This window comes from Glycine soja, chromosome 9 (genome assembly GCF_004193775.1).
Source record: "Glycine soja cultivar W05 chromosome 9, ASM419377v2, whole genome shotgun sequence".
NCBI lineage: Eukaryota > Viridiplantae > Streptophyta > Magnoliopsida > Fabales > Fabaceae > Glycine > Glycine soja.
In genome coordinates this window covers 2685178-2696757 of record NC_041010.1, presented here as the reverse complement: position 1 = coordinate 2696757, position 11580 = coordinate 2685178, and the positions used below count along the sequence as shown (strand labels likewise).

The 11580-nt window shown below is 31.3% G+C and overlaps 1 protein-coding gene and 1 long non-coding RNA gene across 3 annotated transcripts; both read left to right on the top strand.

Moving 5' to 3' along the window:
- The first annotated feature begins 632 nt into the window (after nt 1–632).
- On the top strand, nt 633–2187 carry LOC114368606. The gene is made up of 2 exons (XR_003657369.1): nt 633–797; nt 1152–2187. It is a non-coding gene; the product is annotated as an uncharacterized LOC114368606 (long non-coding RNA).
- A 7209-nt stretch (nt 2188–9396) lies between these two features.
- Nucleotides 9397–11580, top strand: LOC114425887. 2 transcript variants are annotated; one of them, XM_028392856.1, is made up of 4 exons: nt 9397–9524; nt 9617–9918; nt 10554–10766; nt 11156–11580. In XM_028392856.1, the coding sequence occupies exons 2-4, from the start codon at nt 9661–9663 to the stop codon at nt 11402–11404; spliced, it is 720 nt and encodes a 239-aa protein (XP_028248657.1). In that variant the 5' UTR covers nt 9397–9524; nt 9617–9660; the 3' UTR covers nt 11405–11580. The 2 variants fall into 2 exon arrangements, with proteins under 2 accessions (XP_028248657.1, XP_028248656.1); XM_028392855.1 differs by having other exon boundaries at nt 9439–9524; nt 10545–10766.

The following is an 11580-nucleotide window of genomic DNA, read 5'->3' as shown; positions in this document are numbered from 1 at the left end:
CCAGCCACATGGCGTACACAAAGGCTGAAGACCCTTCTGTCCTCCATGAGTACGGACATCATCTGTAGCACTGCACCGAATTAAATAATTCTTAATATTATTAATTATGAGCAAAACTTTTCGGGTTAATATTTATATTATTACAGTAATAATGCTCTGATTCACCGGCTCAATGTTCTCCACTTTTAATACTTTAGCAATGTTTAATAAAAGTATCATAATTGCTTAATAACGTTGAAGAGAGAAATTTTTCTTCTTCTTAATCATCTGGTTCATTAAAACAAATTAAACCTAATTAATTTGAAGTTGGATTAAAAAATAAATAAAATTTAACCAAAAATAGAAACAAAAATTGTTGAAAGGCAAAGAAAAAATTGCAAAACGCAACAAAATTATTTCATCTTTTTCCTTTCCTAGGTCGGTCATAGAAAACTACGTTTCCAACATTTAACATTTTTTTCCTTTATGCTTTTCTCTCATCCGGGCCCTGCTGACGTCATCAGGTCCATTTAGATTTTTCTGGGCCTTGGACCTGTCGCAATCAGGTCCATTGGGAAAGCCCACTGGCCGCCTCATACACACTCATGTTTCCTTTTTTCGTCAATATAAACACCTCTTCATTTCTTCCATTCCCTCCTATCTTACCATAACAAAAAGTCCTCTCTCTCTCTCTCTCTTTCACACTCTCACTTTTTCTGTGCTTCTCTTCTCTCTCCTTTCACCCTCTTGGAATAATAGAGTAGGGAGAAAAAAAAGGGTCTCAAAGATGAGACCAAAAGACGGGTTTTTCATCAAAGGTACTATACTAATACTAGTGTACAAGTGTGTGTGTTGAGCTTGTAAAATAAAATTTGCATCATATAGAATCATAGCTTGCACTGCACAGTTATTTAGAACCTTTTTAATATGTGTAATTCATATATGTTTGTACTAGCTTATGCCATAAGATAATTATTCTGTGACTGACTGAACTATTTACTTTATGGTAACTAAGATATTCTCTTGTATTCTTTTAATTGTTTTTATGTTCACTTTTTTCTATCCTCCCCTTACTTTTTCATCTAATCTAAAGCTGGCTCTCCTGCTTCTGCTTCTGCCATTCTTCTTCATTATTCTCTGCACTAATTTTAAGAGCATGATACATGATACAGGTCCCTATAAGGGAGGGTTTTTTCTCATGCATGTGGCTAGCAGCAGCAGCAAGTGCAAGGTGGCCATGAGCATGACCATGGTCAACGACCCTTTGAGGAGAATTGGGAGGTGTGACCAAAAAAAAGAAGCCATTAGTGGCTCTGAAATTGGAGCTGACAATTCTCCTGCAGCAGGAGCAGCTTCTTCATTCTAATCTGGTGCTATCCTATCTGAGCTTTTTACTACTACTACTACCCTTTCTTTCTTCATCTAATTTCTACCACACTTTTCTCTTTGTTTTTCCCTTGGAGTCTTCTTCTTGACCTTGTAAGACCTTTTCTTGACCTTGTAAGACCTCACACCCTATCTCTTCTCTTTGTTTTTGCTTTTGTGGAAGACCCTGTATCACTATCCACTGATATAGAGTTTGATCTCCTTCTTTCCCCGTTACCACCCAACTCATACTTTCCTTCCTTGTCTATCCCTCCTGAGCTGTTCCAATTTAATTAATTTGGCCTACCATATATGATGCAACAATTTAATGTAATATTATGCCATACCATGGTATCATATGGTATGGTATAGCTTCATAGAAATTAATTAAGGACCTTACCTTAACCTTAGAAGTTACAACCTCTGCCAAATGTGTTGCTAGCTATTTGGAGACCATGGCTTCCAAGAGAGTACAACAATTGGGGTATATTATTTTTATTTTATTTGATATTTTTTTTTATCTTGGTGAGAAATTAATGTAGTTCGTGCAGCATCATGGTTGGTCGTGGTCCTTAAGGTATCTGTGGTAAGTTGTAAAGAGTGGCCATAGTTAATAATAAATCAATGCTGCTAGTATTCAGAGGAAATTCAAAAGCCAAATCTGTATCATATATATTTCTGTTATGGCAATCAATTTCGCTTGTATCATTGTGTGCAGAATATTTATGCTGTGTTGCAGACATCTGTTTCGTTGTTTTATATGTTGTTTGGCTGAGAAAGTGTGCAACAACTGCATACCATATTATTCTTTTAGATCTAAGCAAGAGTCTCCCTCGTGACTGCTCCAATGTACAAATATCCACTGTATTATTGGAGTTATCTCTTTCTCTCTCTCTCTGAGAAAATTCAGAAGCTTAATTTGTGCCCATTTCATTTCATTTCTTTTGCTTATTTAAAATAAAAAAAGCTGAAAATAGTAAATTTGTTTGGATACAAGACTAAAGTATTTTTGACAGCTTCTCTGATGAAAAAACTTTATATACCCTTGTATCCAAACAATCCCTATATCCAAGCTTAGCCAGCCTCATCATATCATATAGTATTAAACAAACAATAAAAGCTGGTTGCTGTTTATAGTTTTTTTTACCTCCCCCAACATAATCATAGAGCTTCACCCCAAAAGGAGAATTGAATTAGTAAATGCTCAAAGAAGCAAACAAAAATCCAGAATGAAAGTAGAGAGAGAAAGAGAGAGATAATTCCCTGATCTTTCCCTATCTTGTTGATTTGTTTTCTTCTTTTATGCAAGACAAGTAAGATAAAATGTCATGAGCAATCTCAATTTGGCACTACATGTGTCCTAGGCTGCTAGAGCCCCATCTCTCCATCCAATGCATCGGACTCAAAGGCATTAAAGTCACTCACTACATCCAATTCAACAATATTACTAATTAGAATCACCATTCTCTTGCTCATTAATTAGTACAGATCCTTTCTTTCTTGCTTTTTTATTTTAATTTTTTACTGGTAATCTTTTTTTTTTTTTATCTACAAATATCAATATTAGAATGTTAATTTTATCAACAAAATCAGTCGAACATCTTTTAATCATCAAACTACTCAATCAACTCACCTTATATCTCTCACCATAAGTTGAATTACAAACACCGGGGGTGTTCAATTTATCTACTGCACATAACAAAGTGTGAATGTGTGATATGATAACTTTCCAAGCAAGTGAGGTGGCTGCAATTTTGATGTTCAAAACACTATTTTCCCTATCCCTCTCTTTATTTGGAAGGGTGCTTCAGCCATTCCTTTCACATAGCAGGGCAAGGACAAGCAATTTGGGATAGAATACAACCTGAGCCCATAAGGAATATTACACCCCCACTGTTTTTCTATGGGGCTGCCACAGACACCTACCAGCCTCAAATAGTGAAGAATAGATAGGTTGGAAATTACTAACTTCTCCTTCAATTCATTTTCTACATAGGAAAATATCAAATATGTCGGCATCAAAGTTTTTTAAAAGAAAAATAAAATAAGGGGTGGGGGTGGAACTCATGTGTTTTTACTTTTTAACCATATATCAATTCAGCTGCCTAACATATTGTTTCCATCAATCATCAGCACGTGGTAGCCCAACCTATTAAAATGACTAGCGTAGAAAAATATTTTTTTCTTCTCTCTGTATACATACTGTATGGAGTATATTCCAAAATAGATGCATAAAATTTAGTGTATGGACACGCATTGTGTGGTGGTTATGCTTATGCAAGTCTGGGGAAAGAAAGAGAAATTGTCACACATCAACTACGGATAGCTTTTGGATACAATTTTATTAATTAAATTGCGTACCTTGACTTTAAATTGCACTTCACACACTCGATCGTAATATATTGCGGTTTTTACTTTTGAAGGTTGTTACTACTTACAATTGTATCACAACTACATTTATCAAAAATATTCGTATACAATTTTACTAGTTACAATATAATCGCTATCACGTGAGGATGCAAGTGAATCAACTCACTTTCACTTTGACTAGAGCGTATAAATCTTATGCTAGTGTCCATGTTTTATTATCATATACCAACATGTATCTATTCTCTCATTCTGAAAGAAATGAAATAAATTTATCTTCTTAAATATATAATATATAATCATAATTTAAAATCATATTACATACTTTTAAGATTTAAGTTGACCAAATTACAATTTGGATTGGTTTAGCATAACTCGGATTTTTCTAAGTACATACTTGTAGGTTTTAGAATTAGAAGTAAAGTGGACAAAGAGTATGCAATAATAGATGACATATGTCAACTACGTACCACTATTAATTTTGACAAAACATGCTTTACGAAATTGAATATTTATTCTAACTTAGAAACCGTTTACATTGCCACTTCTCATATAAAGTTACACCAATAACAATAAGGATTACAAATTTAATTAGAATATATTGATACTTTGAATATTTTTTACACTCATTTAATTATATATTATGGTAAATTTATTCGTTTTCATAAATTCTGAGATGGTTTTTTACAAACCATGTGAAAACCTTTACAATCATCGTGCATAAAAATTAAAACATATTTCTCAACATTCAGCAAAATGAATGTAAAATCTTCATTCAATCGGTAATATGTAGCACACAGATTAATGAATGAAAAGTTTGACTCTGATTATATGGAACTGTCAAAGGTAATTATAAGATGCAGGTAAACAAGCCACTAAAGGTATAAGAAAAAGAGCTTTGTATGCATTTTTTATGTGCCCAAAAGGGATCAAAGGTAGGTGACTTCTTGCACAAAATGATGATGTCTATGAATGGACATTGAAAAGTTAAATGCCTTTCCCTATAGTATGAGTTACTAACTATTTACCCCCACCCCACTTATGGGGCCCCTATTCTTTTCTCTGTTTGTAGTTTGTGGCAATGAGAGTGTGACAACATAAAGGCTGAGCTTGAATTAAGTTACAGTCACGATATACAAATTCACGTATTTATTTTTAGGTCATTTGGTATTAGGTACTACCAGCATTGGCCCCATCTTGGTCAAGCCTTTTTCCACCTTTTAGGTCATGCGAACATGGCTCCTTCATTAGGTTTTACTTTTTGATCAATATCATTCCATTCAAGACCTTTGGAAAGTAAGGGAATGACATCTCAATAATGCCTTAATGGAAAAACAGGAAAAAAATATAAAAAAAAATTCAATGCTGCTTTTCCAGGAAGCTAGTGAGAGGGCATCAGAGGGAGTATACCCAATTTAACATAAATAAAGAATTCTTAGTTGTACAGTTAGTAGGGTTACAAAACTAATTATTACATTTGTAGCACGGCAAGGAGGCCATAGAATTTTACTTTTTTTTTTTTTTTTCTAAATAATTACTATATGACATTGTAAAGGGATTTTTTTATTCGTGTGTTTAACATATAGGGACTTTTTTTTTTAAAGGCCAACTGCAACTATTCATTAATATCAAGCTTTACATCTGTCTATCTACAAGGTGTACCATATATATAACAGAAGATTAAGACTCCAAAAAACTATGTGATCAAAGCTGATCCCAAAATATCACTAAAAAGCCTTCCTTTCTCAAAAAATATGGGGACCTTATTATATACATCTAAGCGTCGTCTTAATTTAAGTTAATTCTTTAAACACAATAATTGTCTATACTCTTAAGATTAAAGTTTGATCAGGTTTAAAAAAGGATCTTAAGAGTGTCTAGGATTATGTCAAGACTGTGGGAGATTGTATATATGTACCTCATCATATGACATCATTCTCAGTGTTCATGTTATTTTTGTTAGAGAAATTTTTAAGGTTGTATTTGGATTGATGATAAAGAATAAAATAAAACGAATTGAAATATAATAAAAATATTATTTCATCGTTTAGATATTTTATAATTGAACAAAATAATTTCATTATGCCTTCATATCCCCTCACCTCCAAGAAAATTGCTTGCTTAAGTCCTTTAACTCCAAATACCACAAAGATCGTACCATTATGAATCAAGCATCAAGCTTTTAAAATAAAAATGAAAAGAAAGAAAGGGACGCCCTCATATCAAGTAAACCTATTAGAAGGAGGAGAGAGATATACAAATTGTTTATCTAAGCCTAACAATAAAAACTAAACTCATGAGTATTCGACCTTGTTCCAACTTTAATGGGAAAATTTCACTTTAACCTAGAGTCAAGATTGAGTTTTCCCCTACTTAAAAAAGCGTGATCAAATTTGGGTTCCACTAAGTAAATTCCTGCCCTTATACCCACCCTCAGGTTATAAGAGGGGGGTTTGGGGAAACAAAATTAGATAATAAGTATACTTATAATTAGAGGCTATTTAACCATAATTTTTTGTTGTAAAATCATATGAACTTTTATAGGAATATATTTAATTTGTTATTCTTTTCAAGTTTTTTTAATTATAAAAAATATTTTTCTCCCACACATAAATTTTTCTGTGCATCGCTGGGTACATGCACTAGTAAGGGATTAAGGGGTGAATATGCAATATACACAAGTAGAGTGAACGGTAAAAAGGAAATAAAATTTTAAAAAAGAAAATGATGGCAGGGAGGGGGTTAGAAAAAAGGGTTTGCAAAAAATAAACTCTGGTAATCTTATAAATGGGACTTCTTTTAATTTCTTAGTGACTTAGGAGCAATGACATTAGTTGCTTACATAGTTTGCACATTGGGTAATTAGGTTAGAGGTTAAAAGTGATGGAGTATAGATTTATTAGATTGAATATTTTTTGTCTCACATTTTATTAAAATATCATCTTTTTGAATTTTGAAAAAAATGTAACGTGTTTTTTTTTATTAAATTATAAAAAATACTTTTTGGATATTTTTTCTTCTTCTCGAAAGTACTTTTTAGAATATAAAATTAAAATTATATTCCAAAAAATATTTTTCAGAACTTATAATCATGTGCTCCAGAAACTATATTCCATAATGACGTTTAAAATTTTGTATTTCAGAAAATATTTTTTGATACAAAAAATTAAACATCAATTTTAAAATGTATTTTCCTAAAGAAGTGCACTTAGAAAAAAAAAGGAAAGTAGATATAAAAAATGCCTGGTTTTATTTGTTTATTATTATATCAAGGACATTAATAGTGTAATAGATCAGACAAACTGTACAAAAGAAAAATGCATCTTATTATAGTACTATGCAGTTTTTCCAATATATTTCTTTGAACGTATTTATTACTTAAAAAGCATTTTTCCTCTAAAAGAATTCGAACAAACGGACCTTAATCTTATCTTAACCAAATGTGATAAAACCATGAGAAAAAAGGAAAAACATTTACCCACCTTTAAGGCTTTAACATCTCATCTTCGTTACTGCTATTGCTGCTCAATTTCCACCATGAGCGGCCTTAAACTTAATTCTCACCAACAAAAAGTTTCACCAAACATATTGTACCTTGCAATAATGCTAACGGATTGTACCTGAGTGAATAAAATGTTTTATAATAAAAATCAAATTTTACCTAAATATAATTATCTCTGTAACTAGAATTTAAGTAAAAATAATTATTTTAATATTGAAACATTTATGTCAGCGTGATATTATTGTCAAATTCACCAGTTTTGTGATAATTATTGGTTTTTGTCAAAAAAAATTTAACTAATCATATTTAATAAAATATCTCTTCTAAATCATCATTTTTTACTTGAGACTTTCCTAAAAAATATGGAGTTCAATTTCATTTTCACCAACAACTTCCTAGAAAAAGATGACGAGTTCAAGGTCCCATATGACCAAATTTGCTCTCAGAAGAGAAGAATATAATTTATAATATAATACTCATTACGAAGGGAGGGGAATATATTTTTTACTCTATATATTATACAACTTTATTTAATATTATTGTTTAATAAATTTTTAAGATTCTATTAATACGATTTTTATGAATTGAGAAACAATAAATACTAATTCTGTAACTTCCACTAATATCGATTTCGACGAAACAATTTTACAATTTAATTTAATTTTTATGTCAAATGATTGTTTATAATTAGATAAAAAAATATTATAATATGATTTATGCTAAAATATAATTTTTATCTCTTTATTTTTTAAAATTTGTGATTTTACTTCTTCTATTTTTTAATTGAAACATTTTATCTTTCACTTTTAAAAATTTGTGATTTTATTCTTTTTTTAAATTTCAGACTTAACTATGTAATTTTTTTAATAAATTAAGTTTGTTAATAATTATATAATTTTAAAAAATATTTGTAACGTGGATATCAAATAGATGCGTGTTAGTTACTAAATATGAAATATCTCAATTAAAAAATAAAAGACTAAAATCTTAATTTTTTAAAATTGAATGATAAAATGTCTCAATTAAAAAATAAAAAAACTAAAATCATGAATGTAAGAAAATAGGAGAATAAAAATTACAGCCTATAATTTAAAAATATCTAATTGAAAATTTTATTTTGACTATGTTTAATTTAATTAGATATTTTAGTTAGTTTTTAGCATTTTTTACTAATTGAAAATCTTGTTTGACAGTTTGATAAATAATTTTTTTTATTAATTTGTAGTATTTTTGAAAATTATTTCAAGTAATATATTTCAAAAGTTTTTAACTTTTTATATTTTTTTATCCTCAATATATTTATCAAATTTTTTTATTATCTTTTTTAAATAAATCATAATTTTATTATTTTTATATTTTAAGTTTTTTCAATAACTAATTTTATGAAATACTTATCATTTAATGAGTTAACTTTTTTAACTTTCAACTAATTTTTTAATTAATTTCATCCAACATAACTGGATTTTAGTCGTAAATCGTAAATATTAACCAAATCAACATAAGATCCCACACTCTTGGTGGAAATATAAAATCAATCCTTTTTCATTCAAAACTTTAGGGTGTGTTTGGTTTGTATTTTCATTTTTTGTTTTCATTTCTTGAAAACTGTTTTCATTTTCAAAAGATTTGAATTCTGAAAACATGTTTGGTTTGATTTCTTGTTTTCTGTTTTCATGAAATAAAAATATTGAAAATTCATGATATATTGACTTATTGTCTTTTTGTATTTTTAGATTTGCTTAAAACTACATTCACCGCAGTTTCATTTTAACAAAAATGAGACTTCTGTTCTCAACAAAATACTGAAAACGAAAATTTATTATTTTCATTTTCTAGTTGTTTTCTGTTTTCATTTTCACTGAAAATATTTTCAGAAATCAAACCAAACACATTTTCATCACCGTTTTTTGTTTTCAGTGAAAATGAAAACAGAAAACAACCGAACCAAACACCCGTTAGTTTTCTTCTCAATTTTCCTTCTCTTGGATTGGACTGCATGTTTCTTTTTTTCTTTTTAAAATTTTTTGAAGTCTTCGTAATTTCTGGCATACCCTTCACTAATTGCTTAGGTGCCCCCATTAAAGTTTTCACAAATTCCTCGGACACCCTCACTAACCATTTGATCCAACGTCTGGCGTTTGATCAGAAAAAGAGATCACCAAAAAAACTCTAGAACCCTCTCTCTTTTATTGTGCTCCCCGAAATCAAATCAAGATCCTCTAAATTGCCCTAACTAAATTGCACAATAATCTCACAACTTTGAAAAGGAGATATAGCATCGTTTGTCTCTGCTCTTTGATTGCAGCGTCCGGTAAGTGATTTTCCTCTATCGTTTTCGCGTTCCTTTCTTTCTCGCATGCTTTCTTGGTTATTGATTATTGGTTATTTTGGTATGAAATGCAGGCATGTGATTGATGTGTGAATTTTGAGGTGCTGTGTTCCGTTTGATGAAAATGAGTGTTATCCGAGTTGCTCCATGTCTTCCTGGGGTTTATGCTCCCCCAATCACGTCGTCTCAGTTGCGTCGCCGCGATTTTAACTCAACGCCACCTTCATTGCCGACGGCGTTTGACCCTATCTCTGTCACTTCCCTGAGCCTAAAAGCCGAACCCTCGCCTCGCTTACATTGCTTGCATGGCCTCAAATCTCGCCAACCTCTGCACGTTTGTTTCGCCGGTGGACAAGAAATGATGGAAAATAACGGGGTAATCATACATCGTCTTGGAAAATAACTCGATTTAGTCCCTAAATATACACTCTTTGATCGGTTTTAATCGTTGTCATTTTGGACGGCAGAGACTAAAACAAATTAAAAAGAATACGTCTGAAGATTAAATTGATTAATTTTTAGGTGTAAAGACTGAAATGTAAAGATTGTAAATTGAAAAGCATACGTGTAAAGACTAAAATGAGCGATTTTTAGGTGTAGAGACTAAATATGTAAAGATTGTGTAGATTATAGGGATCAAATGAGCACTTAAATCCTTTTTGATATTTCCTTACTTAGGTTATTAACTATCAAGTATGTGTTGCTTCATGTGAGAATATTTTTATTGTTATTGTGTCACTACTGCTGTTATGTTGAGAGGCATTGAGACCATTAGGTAGAGAAGTGGGGGGTAGTTTATTTCTATGAGGCCAATTTTTCATTGAAACCCTTTTCTTTAAATGACTCTCGGGTTTTTTTCCAACTGTGAACCTTGGCTGGGCATGTTTAAGGGATGTGAGTAGAGGAATTAGAGTTGCTTGGATGCTCTTGATATATATTTTCTTGTTTTGGATTTTGGATTTGAATTGTTCTTCAGTTACTAAGTATTAGTAACATAATTAGGATTTCCAGAGCAAATCTCTTCAGAAAGCTATGGGACAATTGAAGGGATATTCGATAGAGGATATATTGCGACAGCAAATAGAAAAGGGCGGAAGTGGGGGAAAGCCTCCAGGAGGACGAGGTAGTGGTGGTGGTGGCAGCGACAACAGCTCTGGTGGATCAGATGGGATGTCAAATGAAACTCTTCAAGTTGTTTTAGCATCAGTTTGCTTTATATTAATGGTAAACTCTCTCTTTCTCTCTCTCTCTCTCTTGTTACATGAATTGTGTGTATGCACAAGTCCTTCCTCATTCACTTATTAGTCTTGAGATTTCTTTATTGACTGTGAAAAATGGAGGAAAAGCTTGAAGTGATGTTACTAAGTTAACAATGATAGTTAATATACTTAATGGAAGATGACTGTAAATATAAATTGCATTGGAATAAACAACTGGTACCAGGAAATACTTTCTGAAGTACTTATAATGCATGAGGTGGTTGAGTTTGGATATATTCATATGCAAAATTTTGATGATAGTTGATTACCTTGGACAATTTTTTTTTTATTAAGAAGGTTGATAGGATGCATGTGCCATGCCTCATTTAATAACATCCCATTTTTCTTTTCCAGTATATTTTTGTCATCAATGGCTTAGAACTTCTAAAGCTAGCTAAGGACTGCATCAAGTTTGTGTCTGGTAGAGGCCAGAGTGTTCGATTGAAGCAAGCCGTGTACAAATGGGTACGAATTTACAAGAATATCATTGAGAAGATGGAAGCTGCCAGGAATGGGTTGGAGAAAGCCTCCACTTGCTTGTTGGACCATGATTTCTTCCGAGGTGTCTTTAGGCATAACATGAAATCAAATCCAGAAGAATAATTTTTCCGTGTACCTATTCATATAAATTTTGGTTTCCTTCTTTAGGACAAAAAGTACATTCAATATATATATTTTTTGGGTATACATTCAATATCATTCTTCGTTTGCTGAAATTTCACCATTTGAGAATAACAGGTTAAATTAAATCATTGCAGTTTTTGCATATATTTTGTTCA